Source organism: Chelon labrosus (assembly GCF_963514085.1).
Source record: "Chelon labrosus genome assembly, chromosome: 14".
NCBI classification, from domain to species: domain Eukaryota; kingdom Metazoa; phylum Chordata; class Actinopteri; order Mugiliformes; family Mugilidae; genus Chelon; species Chelon labrosus.
In genome coordinates, this window is record NC_140347.1 from 4,669,732 (window position 1) to 4,689,187 (window position 19,456).

The 19,456-nt window shown below is 45.1% G+C and overlaps 1 protein-coding gene across 1 annotated transcript in view; it reads left to right on the forward strand.

Moving 5' to 3' along the window:
• myt1la (myelin transcription factor 1-like, a) overlaps positions 1-19,456 on the forward strand; it is a 55,006-nt gene that overhangs the window by 9,886 nt on the left and 25,664 nt on the right. The window contains exons 4-7 of the mRNA XM_084560443.1: positions 11,314-11,864; positions 13,928-14,546; positions 14,811-15,235; positions 17,319-17,453. Of these exons, the coding sequence (XP_084416569.1) occupies positions 11,314-11,864; positions 13,928-14,546; positions 14,811-15,235; positions 17,319-17,453 (1,730 nt within the window). The remainder of the gene's footprint in view (positions 1-11,313; positions 11,865-13,927; positions 14,547-14,810; positions 15,236-17,318; positions 17,454-19,456) is intronic.

Genomic DNA, 19,456 nt, shown 5'->3' on the forward strand with positions numbered 1-19,456 from the left:
AACTCCTCAGTTATTAAATCTAAGCACTTGTTGAGGTATTCTGTGGTTATTTAGGAGAATCTCTGCGGTATTGTCTAAAGTGCAGTCGGTGTGAGTGGGAGAACACACGGCTTAGGATAGCTTTCTTTCTTTCTTTCTTTCTTTCTTTCTTTCTTTCTTGTTTGGCGCCTGAGGTAACGGGGAGATAATGAGGAGGGTAGGATGGTGAATCGCTGGCATGGCAGACTGACGCTGCAGCGCTCAGAAAAAACTCCAGCGTGCAGAGAGTCAGACGCCAAAATACGAGATCTGATGCGAGAGAATCAAATTTGTTTTTGTTTGTTGGAATCTGGATTTAATTAAAAAAATATCCTCACGCTCCTCTTTTTTCCGTGCATCTCTGTTTCATATCTCTGTTGTTGGTGGATTTAGATGAGGAACAAGTAAAGACAAAGACTTTACAGTTCGTATGAGAGGGAATAACTCTCCACGCCAGCAGGTGGCGATAGTCTGTACTCGTCATTCAGAATGAGAAACAGGAACTTGTTATAAACAACAAACCAAGTACAGTTTAAACACAGCTCCTCTAACGTGAAGCCAAATCAAGTTGAGCTCCCCCTGGTGGCTGGCTGCAGTATAGGTCATAAGCTCCACCCCCTCCATGTTAGTGGGCGGGGCTTGGGCCAAACTAAAACACTAAAATACACATTAAATACATTTTTTCAAGGATGGCTTCTGTGATTTTAGGTAGTTAATATAATGTTGATGAATGTTAAAGTGTCAATTTTTTGGTTAATCTTTGTTATGCTATAGAAGCAGTATGTGACATAAATGCAGTTGCCATGCCAACTGATGGTAAAGTTGTAAATAAATGAAGTCCAGTGTATAATCCAACATTTCCTTGTAACTGGTGGAGGTAGAGCAGAGCGTAGTATTAATTAAATGAAAACGTTAGTGAGTCTGGAGGAAAAGTGGGCGGGGCATCAATATCACGGCTCCACGTGGCTCCGCCCTCAGACCATACTGATCAGACTCTGGCTCCAAAATCACAAGATGGCGCCGCCCGTATCCCTGGGAAAATAGAGTCAGTTTGACCAATGAGAGGAAGTGGAGATGTGGTGTACATATTTATATACAGTCTATGTTTTGTTCACATTCTTCTGAGAACTTTTAGTTTCTAAAAAAACAAATAAAAAAGAAGTTTAAAGTTCGTCCTTGACACTGGAAACAATGGGAATGTGTTTCCTTTAATAACGTCTGATAAACAGTCACGCTGACAAATTACTGAAGTGAGAGAAGTGACGGTTAGAGATAGAGAGAGAGAGAGAGAGAGAGAGAGAGAGAGAGTCTGACGGTTCCTCTCTGGGGAAATGAAATCTGTTCATCGTCAGCTGATCACAGGAGTGTACTCAAACGTCTGGATCTAGAAAGAGAACACGACTTGTGTGTGTTTGTTTCCTGTCTGATGTTTCCTTGTTGCTAACGATGCTACTCAGGTTTCCTCCAAGACTCCATCACGTATAGGGACGAGGCAGTGGCGGCTGCTGGTCTTTCAAATAGGGGAAGCCCAGTTTTGTAAAATTGGCCAATTATTACATCATTAAATTTAACAGGGTTACTAATTAATTCTCCTTATATTGTATAGGCCTATGTTTATAGTTATTATTAGTTAATTACAGTGCATGAAAATGCACTCTACTGTTATCAGAAGTGTTCTTCGTATTATTATTATCATTCTTCTAACCAAAATTCATTTAATTAATTCAGCTTGAATCGTTTAACGTAGAAACTTCATTCAACTTTTAAGCTATCAACTTTTAAACTACAGTGGGTGCAGCTAGCTAGCTGGCTGGCTAGTTTACCCCCTACAATTGCAAATAAACAAACTTTTTAAAACTGAAATGAAAACAAGTAGCAAACTCAATAACGCTATATAGCCTATTCACGATTTTATTTTGACAGATGGAAATAGTGCGATATATCGCAACAGATGAGCAGTAGCTTAGTATTAACCCTATGGTATTACTGTAACTTCACTCGCCAAATATCCGCATGGGACTGACCTAAAATCCTTCGATGCAGAAGTAGCGCTGTCAATCACGACGAGTTCCAGCCACGTTAACAGTTCATCCAATCATCATATAGAAGCTCGGCGTCCTGGTACATCCCACTGCCCATTCACTCCCTGAGACGCCCGGCTTCCCTGGAAGTGACGATTTTGGAGCGTTTGTCCAATAAATGTCGAGCTTTTTTGCCCTGAGATCGGCCCATTCCGAAGCCCCATTGAAAGTCCATTGAAGCCGAGCCTCAATGGGTTTTTAAACGGACCGTGCCATTACAGCAATATGAGAAAAATAAACACGATAGACGAACGGCTAAAAGTTATTAACGATTGTGTTATTATAAGAAGTAGCCATGAAGTCGATCATGTTCTAGCACATTTTAGTTTGAGTAGTAATGTAAATTCGTAGTATTAAACGAAATTGCCAGTGATATTTTAGGGGAGGCTGAGCTTCCCCTGTAGTCTTAGAGCAATCGCCTCTGGGACGAGGATCACAACAGATTTCCCCCCAGTCGACTTTGATTCGGATTCACGCGCTCCAGATTCGATTCAGTCGAAATTATTTTGGCGATGTCTTTGGTTCTGGAGGTTTGTAGCGTAGCCTTTGCTTTTGGATTCCATACATTTTCTAAAACGTCTTAGAAATGTTTCAGTGCCTGATCAGGATTATAGTTGGAACAGTTGAGCTACGCTCAAACGTAAAGATTTCAACAACGTGCTGGGTGTCGCTACTCATTTCCTGAATCGATTTGAGTCCGATCAAAAGGGTTGGTTCACATCCTTTAGAGATTTGAAACTAAAACTAACGTCCTCATTGGTTCCAGAGGTTTGTGGTGTCTCCTCCATCGTCCCCCTCTAGTTTCTCATCTCTCATGTGTCTCTGCTTTAGTCCAGCTCTTCTCTGTCGTCATTTAACTTTTTAAATCATCTTTCAGTCCTGATGCTGCTCTCAGAGTTGGAGCTTCTGTCGTGTTCTGGATCTCAAGAGACTGCAACGGTAGATTTAAAAATATGGATGTTATGAATCGATATGAGATCCTTCAAATGAAGGTCGATTTAAATGAGAAAATTGATTTTCTTTTTTTTTTAATCATAATTCAAGACATTTATTGTTCAGCAAAAACACCAGTCCAGACCAGACTCGTCTACCTTCCTATAAGTAACTGAATAAAATAAATATAAAACCTATAAAAGAAACAAGGTTCAGGAGAGACCTGAGTTCAGACACGTGTCTCGCTCTGGTCCTCGCTGAGAAAGCGATCTGAAGTATGAAAAACGCTCTCAAGCTGCTTTTCCAGTAGCTCGGGGCACGTTGCCATGAAAAATAAATTGAATCCACTGGGTCTTTAAACCGTCAGATGATGATGGGGGGCGGGGGATGTGTTTGGGGGGGGGGGGGGAGTACCTGGAGATGTTTGTGTTGGTTCTCGGAGCCAACAATAAAACGAGCAGCGTGCTTTACTGTTATGATTCTGGTTTATTTTATTTCTGAGGAGAGAGAGAGAGACAGAGGAACATTTCCCCAGGTGTTTGGCAGCCAGAGATGGTCACCGGTGGAGAAAGACAAAGATCAGGACGGGGAGAAAGGCAAACGGCCTAAAATAGCATCCCTGTCCAGAATAATTAAGTGACCCGGAGAATCTAATGTTTCACGTTTGGTTAATCCGCTGATCCAGAGCCGCACAGGAGGACTACAGAAGAGTCACAATTCAAGTAAAGATCTTAGAATTATAAATATAATCATATAATAAAACACCCTTTTTTTAGCTTATTTTGATTTTAAAAATGTCAGAAAATGTCCCATCAGAGCATTTTTTTCCAGAATACCTGGAACGTTTAATATCTGGTAGTTATTTACAATTTACTGCATCTTATAAGAGTGGAATCACATATTAATTACTAAAATCAAACCGTCTGGTTCAAAGAGCCGGTCACAGCATTTATTTCTCGCTCATCATCATCCGTCCGTCCATCCATCTTTCATTTATACCTCTCTGAAGCAGAGAATCGGCTGTCGCTGTCCAGTTTGTTTCACGTTCGGTTCATCCGTGCATCCAGATCCACACGAGAGAACGACAAAAGATGAGTCACAATTCAACTCAAGATCTTAAACCTTTAACACCCAAGCCTTTTTTATTTTGTTGTTGGTTATTTTGACTTCAAAAACATCAGAAAATGTCAGTGCTTTAGAAAACCTGGAACTTTAAATATCTGGTAGCATCTTATAAGGCCGTAACTACGTTAATCCAAAGAGTCATTGTCGCCGTCAGTCTGAGCTGAACTACCGGATCTTTTTCTTCGACTCATGAGGTTGTCATAATTACCAGATCAGAGTTGCGTTGCGCGGCTAAGACGAGGCAGGACCCAAATACAAGGATGAGGTGAAATCCATCCAAATCTAGACAAGAAACACAAACGGGAGGTTGACTCCTCAGGCGACGTGACAAGAGACAACGACAAAGACAGGACTATATATATATATATATATACACAGAGATAGATGGGTTGAGCTGTTGATGAGACACAGGTGAAGCTAATGAGGGAGAAACCAATCAAACGATCAAAGGGGAAACACAGACGAAGTGAAGAAGGAAACGAAACACTGAGGGAGAAATATTCAAAACTCAATACAGTGACAATGAGGTCCTGATTTATTTCCTTCTCCTGAGCTGAATGTGCTTTACTGTACTATAGCAGAAGAGGAGAGGAGAGAGAGGAGAAATCGATGGCTGTGTAACATCGGTGTCTGCAGGAGACTCTGAGTCCAGGATGTTTTCATGGGATTTTGTTTTCAACGAGATAATTGTGGAAAGTTTCCAGGTTTTTCTAACTGTGTCCTAAAAAAATCAAACCGTCTGGTTCAAAGGAGCCGGTCGCAACGTTTATTTCTCCCCCATCATCATCATCATCATCATCCGTCCGTCCGTCCGTCTGTCTTCACGTCTTTCATCAATAACTCCTTGAAGCAGGATGGAGACAGTCAGGTTCAGAGTCTCTCTCTCCCCTTCTGCTTCGTCCTCCCCCTCTCTACCTTTCTTTGTCTCTCTCTCTTTTACTTTACCTCTCCCTCCCTCCCTCCCTCCCTCTCTCTCTCTCTCTCTCTCCTTTCTCTCTGGAGGATGTCACCATGGCGACAGCACCGTGCGGATGCTGCAGTATGAGGACCAGGAGGGATGCAGCCAGTCTCCCATGGCAACCGCTAGTATAGGATGTGAACCCCCCCCCCACCCCCCTTCACTTGAATCACTGCCACCACCCAGTCTCTTATATATTCCTGCCGCCACCTTTGGTGCCAAGGCGTTGCCACGGTGACGAGTGTCGGCACGTGGCGTCACCAATTATCCATCCTGACTGCACATACCTGGATGTAAACATCACACTGCGGCGGCTGATGTTCTTTAATGTGACGGAGGGTGATCTAAATCAACGCGGCTCATTATTTATTTTAAGCCTCGCCTTGTTTTATTATTATTTTTTTTTTTTTTAAGTCAGAACATTCCTGATTGGCTGACGGCTGCTGATCTCAAATGTATTTCTGGTGTGAAGAGGCTCAACGTAGCTTATATTTAAACTGCAGGTAACTGTAGCAACAGCACGGACGCTTCAGGCCCCGTTAGCGACGGGCGACGTTGAACTGGTTAAAGTGACGACGGACTCCAGCTGTCATGATAAACATTAGTTTGGGTTTCTAGTTGTCCAGGAATAGATAACAGTGGACATCCAGGTGTGATAACGGGGGAAATTTAATGGCCTTACAGGTTTTACAGAGATAGGGATGGATGCCAGGCGTTGTCATGGAGATATAAATGGACTCCAGGGGTCCTGACAGAGACAGTACGGTATTTCCAGGTGAGATTATAAAGACATTAATGGACAGTTAGACGAGCGTTCCGCAGAAAGACCATCAGAAAGAGCAGCAATGAACTACAGGGATCCACACGGAGACAGCAGTGGACTACTGGCATCCACATAGACTAAAACAGTGGACTGCATGTGTCCACACAGAGGAAAGAGTAGACTGCACGTGACCAAACAGAGAGGACAGTGGACTACAAGTGTCTACAAAGAGAAAACAACGGACTGCAGGTGTCCAAACAGAGAGAACAGTGGATGACAGGTGTCCACATGGAGAAAGGAATGGACTACAGACATCAAAATATACAAGATTGTGGACTACAGGTGTCCAAAAAGAGAAGACAGCAGACTACAGGTGTCTACAAAGAGAAATCAGTGGACTACAGGTGTCCAGGTAGAGAAAAGAGTGGACTACACGTGTCCAAACAGAGAAGACAGTGGATTACAGGTGTCCACATAGACAAAAGAATGGGCTGTAGGTGTCCAAACAGACAAGATAGTGGACTACACGTGTCCAAAAAGAGAAGACAATGGACTACAGGTGTCTACAAAGAGAAAAAAAAATGGACTGCAGGTGTCCGCATAGAGAAAAGAGTGTACTACAGGCGTCCACAAAGACTAAAATCTTGGACTACACGTGTCCAAACAGAGAAAACAGTGAACTACAGGTGTCCACACAGAGAAGACAGTGGACTGCAGATGTCTACACTTAGGAATACAAATGGCCACCAGGTGTTTCCAGTAGAGTCAATAACGTACGTGTCCAAAGACAACAACGAACTCAAGGTGTTCCCATAATGCTAAACGTTAGGGGACACAAAACATCATTACGGAGACAGCAGCGGATCTAAAGTGTCCATCTAGAGACAATAATGGACGCCAGCTGTCCTTTTAGAGGCGATACTGCACTTCGGGTGTCCGCACGGAGACAATAACACCTTCCTTAGCTGTCGCCATAGCAACAACAATGAACCCCAGGTGTCGTTAGAATAATTATTAGAGGTGTCCAGGTGTCTGGGTCACAGCAGCCGCAAAAAAAAAAAACAGACTTACAGTTCTCTTCATTAAGACAAGTATAGATTACCCATAATGCAACACACTGTCTATCTGTAACCTGTTATAATCCATCACATCAAACTGCAGCATCAGTCTGGTAAGAAGAGGAAGTGTGATGTGTGAACCCACCCACCCTCTCTTTCCCTCTCTCTCTCTCTGCACATAATTACCATGCATAGTCTCTCGCCCTGGTCTGCAGCAATCCCTCGTTTCTGATCTACTTTAATTACCACTGGAATTTTAATTGGCTGGAGACAGCAAGGTGGACGAGGTCACTCACACAAACCCGAGCGCACACGTCGAAGAAAAAACGAGCTGGTACAAGACGCAGGGATCATCTGAGGAGAAGCGTTCGTGCGTTGAATACTCTCTGCGGTGTTATATCGTGAATTTAAACTGGCTTCAGATTTTTCTTTTATCCCTTTCTCTGTAAAATTTCAATGTCTTTTTTTTCTAGAGGCGTAACTCGAATTATCACGTGTGTTAAGAAATGGCTCCAACATAATTTTAATACAATGAATTAAATGGATTACAGGTGTAGTCACGTTAAAGTGTTGTTGAATGTTCACCGCAGTTGGAAGATAATGCTGTTTTCACTGTTTGGTTGTAGTTACACTCCAAAACTTATTGTCTGTCACGTGGCGTTCCACAGGGATCAATCCTAGGCCCTCTACTGTTTTCCATCTTTGTCCATCTTTACTTATTTATTTGGCAAACATAGCAATTTGTTGCACAAAAAGTTGAAGTTTTTGTGTTTTAGTTTACTTTAAACTCTATCAGATGTCAAAAATGGCAGAACTTCATTCAGCTAAACAATTCAAAAAATAGGAAATCTATTCTCTCAGCGGATAGGGTTCAAACAATGACTGGAAAAAGACAAATATTAAACACTCTACTACTGTTTGGTTGAAGTAAAACAGCCTAGTCTGTCCTGTGGAGTTCCACAGGGATCAATCCTAGATCCTCTATTGTTTTCTGTCTTTGTCGCCGTTTTTTGAAACATGATCATGGATATGCATTTTTTATTTATGTATTTATTTATTTTTGGCAAACTGAGCAATCACAATTAACTTGCTGCACAAAAAGTTCTTAAAGTTTTTGTATTTTAGCTTGCCTTTAAAATCTATCAGATGTCAGATATCGCAGAACTACATTCAGCTAAACGATTCAAAAATAAGAAATCTCTTCTCTCAGCTGTTAGGGCTGAGACAATGACTGGAAAAAGACAAATATTAAACACTGTACTACTGTTTGGTTGAAGTAAAACAGCCTAGTCTGTCCTGTGGAGTTCCACAGGGATCAATCCTAGGTCCTCTACTGTTGCATGTATTTTTTTTAAACATACTGATGTGTTGCATTAAATATCTTACAATGATGGCAATTTTGGGCTGGTCTTTAATAAATGTGTCATATGTCAGATATTGCAGAACCTCAGAAAGAACTTATTTTTTGCTAATCCTTTGGACAAATATAAGTACCTCACCCTACTTTTATTTTCTGACTGTAATTCCTCTGTTTTCTGTGTAACGATGCTAATATCTATCTATCTATCTATCTATCTATCTGTCTATCTATCTATCTATCTATCTATCTCTTTTAGATAGAGGAATTACAGTGCTTAAAGAGAGATACATTCTGCAGCATTTATTGGTTTGTGTGGACGTTTTCTCCACGTTTCCATCCCTCAAGCTCTGAGAACGAGTCCTAAACCTAAATTCCAGTCTCAAAAGGATTCTTTTTGAAATATTAGATGGATCACTGGATGGTGAGACCATCTCTTAATGAGCTGCTTGCTCTTTACTAGCTGTCGGTACATTCACCTCAGAGGATTTCTAGAAATATTTGAAGGTGTCGTATATGATCAAACTCATGAAGGTAGTTGTGTAGCTGCGTCGTCGCTGAGCCAAGGTTTTGTTCGGCGGTAATCAGGTTTTATTCTGCAGGTTTGTCTCTGACAAACACACGGCGGCGGCAGAGGCGTCACCTCCTCTGTCTCGTCCTCCAAACACAAAACAGGCTCTTTCATATGGAAATGGACTAATTGATTTCCTAAAATCCACATTAAAGCCGTAGTATAATTGTGCTCGCTGTTTTGGAGCAATTAAAGCTGAATTTTCCCAACAGTTAATGACTATTATGGGATTTGCGTAATTGAGGCCCCGGCTGAATAAGCCTTGTTTTTTTTGTTTTTTTTCAAGAGGCTGACTCTCCTCCTCCTCCTCCGCCTCTTTCTCAACGAGTGAAAATCCTCTGCAGTGTCTCGACACGTGAACCAGAGCAGAAGCAGCAGAAGCAGCACTTTGACCTCTGACCTTCACACATAGAAACCTCACACACACAACGCTTCTCTGCAGGAAGACGTGTTTCCTGAATTTTAAAGCTGCAGAACAACTTTTATTTGTCGTTATGACAACAGGACAGATCGGGTTTGTGAGCTATTCCTGTTGCAATCCTGACAACGTGTTAGCTTTAAAATCACTTCAATAAAACATTCAGTTTAATTTGTTCATTTTCATTTTCTCCTCTTTTTGCCTCTGATTATATTTGCATAATGACGCCCAGGTGCTCATCCATCCTCCACACAGCGACTGTGACTAGTTTAACTGTTTACACAATGACAGAGTCAAACAGCTGTCGGCCTGCGTGGATTTTACGAGAGCAGATTAAATTAGTTTCGAGCAGGTCAAGGTTAAATAAATATCCTTTTGACTTGGAGGCTTCATCTTCTGTCCACTGGGTTAAGTTAAAGGACTCAGAGTCAGACAGTAGCGTTGTTAGGTCTCTCTGCAGTGTGATCCTTATAATTCCTGTTTTAATTCAGCGTCTCGACACGTGAACCATGGCGGAGGCAGCGCTTTGACCTCTGACCTTCACACACAAAACACACTCCTCTTGACCCTGATGACTCTGAGCTTGTCTGCAGAACGATGCTCGATGTTTCCCAGAGCTACAAGGACTTTATGACGCTGCAGAGCAACGGTAGATTGATTTGCTGGACAGATGGTGATTGTGAACTAGTCGAGCTGCAACCTTGACAATTTATTAGCTTTAAAATAGTGCTCAACTCATTAATGGTTTAATCTTGTTTGAGTCTATTTGCATAGTGGTGCACCGAAGCTCATCCAGCGCCCACACAGTCACTGCAATGAGCTTCACCCTTTAGATCTGAATGTGTCAGGCACCTTTGCACACTTTGGATTACCGTAATTATGCCACCGTAACCACTATTGGAAAACTTCCAGCGGTTTCTAAAAGCTGAGATGTTGCACTTTACAGCCAGTATGGTGTCATTATGGTAATGTTACTTGTGCCGCTCCCAGAAGGTTATTACACTCTTATAACATGCAGTGAATTGTAAATAACAGACACTTATTGAATGTTCCAGGTATAATGGAAAGATGACCAAATGCACTTACTCACAGGACATGTTCTGACCTTTTTATTGTCAAAATAATTCATCCCACAGACACTTGATCAGTTTTTGTGTGTGTCTGTGTCAGGCTGTATCCTGCTGGGGATGGCTTCTGCCATCAGAGTGTCATTGCTATGGGGTGGGGGTGTCTGGTCTGGTCTGGTCTAGGTGGGTGCTACATGTCTAAGTAACATCCACACCAATGAATGCCAGGTCCAGAAGTTTCCCAGCAGAACACTGAATTGTCTCAAGATGGTCAATGTTAGGGACGGCACTGTGGTGTGGTGGTTAGCACTGATAGCTCTGGGTTCGAATCCTTTGGCCGACCGGGTCTTTTCTGTTTGCAGTTTGCATGTTCTGTTGCATGCATGGGTTCTCTCCAGGTACTCTGGCTTCCTCCCAGACATGCTTGTTAGCTTAATTGGTGATTCTTCTGGAGACCTGTCCAGGGTGTACCCCGCCTCTCGTTCCAGCCTAGAGGACAAGCGGTTACAGATGGTGTATGTCCAAAAAATGCTAAAGAAAGTTTCTTGGAGACATTTCCTTCAACCCTGTCCTCATCCTCAAACAGTCTGGCGGTTAACAGGCTCTAGTCATGTGAGTTTCAGGTGGACTCCACCCACAGATGTTCCTGTTTAAACCTCAACTCCTCCACCAGTCATTTAGAAATGAAGACTTGGATGAAACCTTTTCAAGAGTCTCTACAAGTCCAGTTGCTTTTCTTTAACACTTTTTGTTGTGACATTTCAAAGCTTCAATTAGCCACAAGCGGTTTGATGATATTTTGCTTATCAACCACTTCTAAAAGGTCAAAAAGGTCTTATCTGTTTCTGTTACCCTGGCCCTTCAGCTTTAGATGTGTGGAGGTGAAGCCAGGGTTGCTCAAATGTGATATTAAATATGGGAACACAGATATTGATGATGATGTGTGTCCTCTGTCCCGTCCTAGCGTCTACGGCTGCCCGCTGGCAAAGAAGAGGAAGGCTCTGGAAAAACAACCCCTGGAGCCGGCTGCCAAGAGGAGGCCCTTCCTCGCCTCCCGTCCAGGCGAGGAAGGGGAGGAGGAGGATGCCGGCGTCTACACCAACTACGAGACCGAAGCCATGGAGGTGGGGCAGGAGGCCAAGGAGCAAGGGGAGGTAGTGGAAGAGGACGAGGAGGAGGAGGAAGGGGAAAGGGAAGGAGACGAGGAAGAGGTGGAGGACGAGTTCTCGGAGGACAACGAGGAGCAGGGAGAGGAAGAGGAGGAGGAGGAGGAGGAAGAAGAGGAGGAGATAGAGGTGGAGAGGGCAGACGGAGCAATGGGAGGGGAGCGGGTGCAGGAGGAGGAAGAGGAGGAGGAGGAGGAAGAGGAGGAGGACGAGGGTATGGACGAGGAAGGGGAAGAGGTGGACGATGGCGACGACGAGGAAGAGCCGGAGGACGAGGCTGAGGAGGATGAACAGGAAGACGAGGAGGAGGAGGAGGAGGAGGAAGAGGAGGAGCGGTGTCGCCAGCAAGGTGAGTTCATGGTATCTGTAGAAGAACTGATCTGACTGTAGAGCCGTCCCTGTCTTCTGTCTCCATGGTTACAGTTTGGTTAGATATAGGCAGCTTAAACTAGAAGAAGATCAAATGCAACCAGTGAAGGAGCTTTTCCATAGTCTCGTTTCTTTGTGCGTACCGCCCCTGATTGTAGGTCATACTGTAAAGAAGGACGTCAATGTAAAGACGTGAACACATGGAGACAGTTGTGCTGTCTCCATGTGTTGATAGATTTCACCTCCTTCCTGGTTTGTCCCTTGAAAACATTTGTTATTACCCTTCCAGAGACACTTTCAGAGAAACCTGGTCTGACGTTTTTCTGGTGAGGAACTAACTAATCCCTAACTAGAGATGTCCCGATCACGTTTTATCTTTACCTGGATCAAATACAGATTCTTCAAGTCCCGCTCTGATCTTAAACGTCCTAGAGTTGGTCTCCCATAGCGTGCTAAAGTCTTTCCTTGTCTTCCTTGTCTTCTCCTAGAGTTGGTCTCCTGTGTCTTCCTAAAGTCTTTACTTGTCTTCCTTGTCTTCTCCTAGAGTTGGTTTCCTGTAGCTTCCTAAAGTCTCTCCTTGTCTTCCTTGTCTTCTCCTAGAGTTGGTCTCCTGTGTCTTCCTAAAGTCTTTCCTTGTCTTCCTTGTCTTCTCCTAGAGTCGACTGGATTCAGTCCAATAAATCTTTCTGTCAAAGTTAATGTAGTGTGGAGAGGGTAGCTGGTACCTTGTGTTCTCTACTCCAGAAATGTTCTGGTCATCCAACGCTGCCATAAACTCCCTAACCCTCTCTGGAAGATTTTTCTCCTTGACGCTGTCTCCAGGAAACTTTTCTTTTAAACGTTCAGTCAGCAATATTTTAGTTTTTTTGGTGGTGACTCAAGTAGGGATGCACCGAAAAATTTTCAGCCAAAAACCGAAAAATGCAAATTTTCGGTGCATCCCTAGCATCAAGTCCTACCACTTCACCAGACATCCACACTCAACTATTTGCTAGGATTTTGCAGCTAGCCAACGAAGAGGAAGAAGATGTTTTAACACTACAGGGACGTGGTTTTGGTTTATAGTAGACCTAAAATAAAGAACTATAAAAGATCAGGCTTGGCTGCAGCCCGTTACAAAACCGATCCGATCATTTTAGCAGGGCCTGGATCGGCCCTGATACCGATAGGGACATCCCTACTAATAATTTTTCCAGCACCGCAGCTCGATCTGTAAATGTGAGACCTGGTAAATGTAAACACGACAAAAAGCTGATTTATACCAGCTGGATAAACCCAGCGTTCAGGCCTTGTTCTGAGTCCTCGTTGCAGTTTTCATCTGCAGCCGAGGCGAGAGTCTCTGATAGACCAGATGCTTCGCGCTCTCCCCTCCCGCCTCCCTTTCCCTCGACTCTCCCCAGCACCCCCCGTGTCCTCAATCGCTTCTGACAGCGCCTCACGAATAATCGGGAGAGGAGCTCTGCTGAGTTATTAACTCCCACCCTCCCCCTCCCCCGTTCGCCTCCCCTGTCTCGGCGGACGTGTCACATGTGCTCTGCCTCGGTTTCTCCTCCTGAGGATATTTATGGCTCCTGAATCGGAGCACCTCGCACGCCTCCCTTTTCGATTTCTCTGCTCTCATTCGGCATCTCTATCCCAAAAATCAACAGCAAGGCTTAGCGAGGAGAGCGCGGCGCCGCACAGCTCTGGGTTGTATGTTTTTAGTGAGCAAACAGTGGCTCATAATTGGGAGGGACGCAGCTAATATATTCAGGGATATATGAGAAAAAACTGGGTTCTGCTGAGAGAGATGATTAGAGGCTATAAAAGCGTAAGCTCCACTTCATCTGCTGGATTTTGATTCTATAAATGAGCAGAAGGTTGTATTGTCTCCAACATGAACCCATTTGCTCTTTTATTTTTAGCAGTAACCTTTTGTTTGCGTTGTTTACGGTGCAAAATACTGCAGGAAACTTGACGTCGATTGGTGAATTCTTGCTGTGACGTGACGTGCCCAAACAGAGTAAAATCACAGATGTTTGTTTTTGTCTTTCCCGCCGGCAGAGAACCACTACAAACCCGGTGGACAATCAAAGCTCCTTCCAGTTCAGAAGGACGATAACAACAATAGCTGCACCATCGGCGCTGGCAACGGCACCGGAGAGGACTACGAGAACTACGACGAGCTGGTCGCCAAGTCGCTGCTCAACCTCGGCAAGATTGCGGAGGACGCCGCCTACCAAGCCATGACCGAGTCTGAGATGAACAGCAACTCCTCCAACAGCGCCGGGGAGGACGACGACGACGAGGAGGACGACGGCAGCGAGCAGGGCGACAGGAAGGGCGAACTGAGCGTGGACCTGGACAGCGACGTGGTCCGGGAGACGGTGGACTCCCTGAAGCTCCTGGCGCAGGGTCACGGGGCAATGCTGCCCGAGGACGGGTATCCTGAAGGCGCCATGGTGGACGACGGCAGCCACGCCAACGGGCGGGCCTGCATGGGCGCCCGGGCGGAGGAGAGCGAGGAGGAGGTGTGTCTCAGCAGTCTGGAGTGTCTGAGGAACCAGTGCTTCGATCTGGCTCGGAAGCTGAGTGAGACGCAGCCGTCGGACCGCCCCGCCCTCCACGCCCTCCACCACCAACTCCAAAACCCAGATCAGCAGATGTTGCACCACCTGAACAGGTAGGAAATCTTAACAGTCTTTTTAAATCCAAATTAGCAAAAGATTAGATAAATAGAAATTGGGTATCCAGTAGCGTCATTGTGTGATTATGTTTATGACATTGATGTGGGACAAAGCTCCAGGATTTGAATGTTGTTTTGTAGCACATTTCTTTAGATGGACTATAAATTAAATATATCAAATGCTGAAACCTTTTATTTCTTTGGTTGAGTGAAACAGGACGTCCAAAAGACTGCTTGACTACTTTCCAGCTTACCTTTCAGGTATGACAGCTGCCAGCAGGGTCTATCGGAGGAGGCCAGGTCTCTGGAGCGCAGCTACTCCGACATGGTAAACCTCATGAAGCTGGAGGAGCAGCTGAGCCCGGCGTCCAGAGGCTACCCCACCAGCTGCAGCCAGGAGGGCGACGAGGACACCACGTCGGTGGCCTCCGACCGCTCGGACGAGACCTTCGACATGGCCAAGGGAAACCTGTCGCTGCTGGAGAAGGCCATCGCCCTGGAATCGGAGAGGGCCAAGGTCATGAGGGACAGGATGGCCTCGGAGCATTCGGTGCCCCGTCGGGATCACCATCACCACCACCATCATCGTGGACACGGCGAGCACAGCCCGAGGCTGAGCAGCTCTGCCGAGGAGCGCAAGTCCAGGATGCAGCACGATGGGTTGAAGAGGGCGTACTACCCTAAAGGTAGGCAGCAGAAACCCACACAGTAAACCCTCCGTGTGCCATTATTGATCTGCACTCAGCAAAGTTGACGGTTGACTTTCACTTTTCTTCACTGGGAAGTATTTTTAGCCGTCTAGCGCCAACTTAAGGTCATCGTTGTGGTACCACATATTGTGGAGAGCGTTTCAAGAAAGGTCAAGACTCCAGCAGCACTTGTAGTAAATGGAACAACTTTTTTAGACTGACTTGTTTCAGCTTGTAGTCTTCACCAGGGTCATCACGAACACACTGCAAAGAATCTTTAGCATTAACTGTTGTGTGATGAAAGTCAAGTCAACACAGACTAGTCTCTGCAGATATGTACAGCCTGTATAAAAACATGCAGCACCTCAGCACCATCAGTAGATGGGATAGTGTAGCAGCTAAAGGTCTAATGACTTTATCAAATAGTTCATGTTCAGCCTCGTTCTTTCTGTTACCACAGGACGTTTGGTGAAGTTGTTAACTGACTACTGTCCAGAGGATTTGGAGCGTTCCTCTGCTAGCGTTAGCGTTAGCCTTTTCAGATGCATTGCAGTAGTACTTTAGTTGTGTTTCAGGACTGACATGTCACGGTAGTATGTGCTTCATCTTTAGTGAAGTATTTCCACACACTTGATGAACCGCTGCTAGTTTGCTGCAACGACCCACTGGACTCCTCACCTGTCTTCATGGAGGCGTCCATGTTGTTATTGTCACGTGATCGGTGACTAGTCGACATGATGTTTAAGTCGTCTGAAATCGACAAACCGAATTGTCCTCTGGTCTGTACAGCTTCTAGTAGGTAGGTGGCCCATATATGGCTGCAGGATCTGGTGAGCAGCCTGGCTCTGAACTGCCACCGAATCTAATCAGATTTGTTGAGCAAGCCAGATACCGTAGGTGTGATGCTGTGCCCGTTGATTGCTGCTTCAGTTGGCTAAACAGCTGATCAATCAGATCTCGTCATGCATAGCTAGCCTCCTCAATGCATTCGCAAAAAAACTGGAACATGAAACAAGCGAGGACGAGGTGTGCAGGTTGTTAAATGGACGGATACGTCACTCACACTCACACAAACAGAACAAAATAACACGGTAAGAAATCGTCTCACACAACGTCAGGCTGAATCACCGAAGTGAAAAACAATGACAAGATGACTCAGACGCATCGTAATGAAAGCTTTCCTGTGGTCTAATGACAACTTCCCTTGTGTTAACCAAGGTCCTCAGCAGTCTGAAGTCCATCTGAGTCTGTGGTGAGGGCGATAACTGCAGAGCGCCGACTCCCTCCCAGCGGTGTTGGGCTCGCATCTGAGTGGATTTGGAGAAATAAGGCCGCAGATAGCGTCCCACAGATGAGATTTGCTCTCCTAACGGGCCGTGCAGATTGCCATTACTCATGCCTGACAAGCCGGCCGTCTGATGTTCCCACACCGGCCTATTTTAACAACATAAGCTGCTGTCAGTGGGAAAACCATGCATCTGCAATAAAAGTGTGTTAGTCCTGAATGCGGAGGAAATGAACGCCTTTTACCTCGTCTGTGGCCACGTGCGGCAAAATCGGAAATAACACGAGGGGGGTTTTAACAGGTTTTGGGAGCCATGGGGTCAGAAAGCTCATTCAGAGCGGTAATATTCTCGGAGATGTTCGAATCGGGGAGGAAGAAGACAGATATTGAACTTTTTTCCTGCTGGAGTGCTGATAGCCTCTGGCTGCTGTAGCACTGAGGGTTACAGTAGGCGTCAGGGAGATAAGATAAACGTCCTCCCTGATGACCGGGGGAGGGGGGAGGGTCAGACTCTCTGAGTAAAAGCTGGTTCAGGTCAGATGTGATGTGAGGACTTGAAACTGGTAAAATCTGGAGAGGAAATGAGATCAGTCAACAACTCTGTGAGCACAGTTTAAACTCTGAAAGGTCTGAGGAACGTTTGTTGTGAAGAGCAAACAGCATTCAGGTGCTCTGGTTATTCTGATGTCGATGTAGAGCTGCAGACGACGGACTGAACCGAATATGCCTCTCAAAGTCCAGTTTAACTTTCGACTCAGCTCCACCTCCGTTTCACTGTCTCTCTGTCCTTTCCAGACTCGTCCAGGGGGGAGAAGAAGGAGAGCAAGTGTCCGACGCCAGGCTGCGACGGGACCGGTCACGTGACGGGTCTGTACCCTCATCACCGCAGCCTGTCTGGATGTCCCCACAAAGATCGTGTCCCGCCTGAGAGTAGGTCCCTCTGCTGGGCTGTTATGCTGCACCGACAACACGTCCCTGCTTTGAAACAAAAACAAAAGAAAGAAAAACACCTCAATAACAGTCTGACAAGTCATTTCTGCGAGATCAGTGCTTTCAGTTTGATGTTGTAGGTTGTGGTCTCAGCTATACAAGCATTTCTTAGATGTGGAGCCACTCTGGAGGCGGAGTTAAACCTCAGCTGGGGGAGCTTAAGACCTTAGCCCTTTAAAACCAAATGTGTCGCCGACAGCCACGTTTGCACAAGCGCACATTGGAGTCCGTCACGGTTTGCACGATCAGAAATATTCCAACGGTTCCCGAAAGCTGAGACATCGCACGTTCCAGCCAATATGGCGTCATTGCGGTAATTTCTCTTGGGCCTCTCTTGGCAAATGGTAAAGAAGGAACTCTGCATCGTAGTTAGTTAGCAGTTAGCATAGCAGGCTAATATTACACCTTAGACTAAAACTACTTGTCCTAACAGCCACAGAAGTGTCACCAAAATCACCATAGCCAGGAGTTACATGTCCAACCCTTGCGTTATCTGTTACCGTTATCCTTAGAGGGGTTGTAGTGGTGGTTGGGAACGTGGTACGACACGAGGTACACCCTGCATGATCTAGAGCTTCGGGATGTGGGAGGAAGTTGGAGCAACCAGGGAACCCAGAACCTGTTAACGGTCCAGTGTTGACTCTAATTCTGTAAAATACACGTTTCACAAGGCACATGTCACTTCTAAGTTCATGTGCCTTGTTCAAGCTAACGCTTAGCTTAGCATAGCTACAACTTTCACCAACTACTGCAGAGTAAACGTACAGGAAGATAGACCAGAGGCCATAGGCGTTTATCAGTATCAAGCATGCGAACTTCAGACATGCGTACCTGGTAGCTCGGACTTTACACGTTAGGATGCATGGCGGTCATTCTGGAGCTGGAACAGCAGCTTATTTGAAATGCATTCTGGGACACCTGGCTGTCCAGAGTCCACATGGCCAAGTACAGTCCAAATCCATGGATGTGTTCTTGATCCGGCCATCGTTTCATCCACCAGAGTCTGTGCTTCGGAATCTAACTTGTCAAGTCCCGGCTACCAAGTCTAAAGTTTGCGTACTTCCTCAGAGAGTCCTAGGGGGGTCGTGGGACGTCCAATAGAGGCCAACCGTCAGCTTTAAAAGAGACGGACGGAAGAATGTATCTAATAAGTCAGGATAACAGGATTTGAGTAGTAGTTCTTAAGCTCCACCCACCGATGTTTTACTCAGCCAATCAGATTATTTCTGCCTCAGAAATGTTCGTAGCTTTGAGACTATGAGTCTAACTGAAACATTTCTCCACGACTCATTATCGAAACTGTACACGTAGCATCAGCCTTTAATATAATGGCTTCAAATGACTTGTTATGTTGGTTGTTGATTGTCAAACTGAAAGTGAAACTCTCTCTTTGGGAATGTTGGCTGTCCACCATCATCATGCATCCGTCCCGCATGAGTCTACATTTGTGTTTTTGTCGCGCTGGAAGTGTTCAGACGCGCTCGCTTTGACTTTGAATGACGAGATGAGCTGACGACTTATCGCTTGATTTGACTGCATTTACTTTTTATTATCAGCTGAGGAGCAAAGATCAAGGTAGACTTTTGATCGCTGCAAAACATCGTCAGTGTTTTGTGTTTCAAAGGCTACTGAACTTTAAAAACATGCTCAGAATGATTTCACCTTGAAGAACAACCCAACAACAATGAGTGAACAGTAATGACGTGACGCTCTGAGCGCTAATCTCTTTCTGTTCCTCAAAACGCTTTCAAAGTCGCTCTCATATTGACCGTGGTAGCATGAAGTTCTTTTCAGTTTTTGTGTCCTCCTTTAGTTTCTTTTCTTTCTTCTCATCACACCTGCCTGATGTCTGGTTTTGGTATCTGTGTTGCTAACGTGAACAGCATGAGGAACACGTTTGATCGACCTGCATGGGAACACCTACGAACATCTGAACCTGCTTT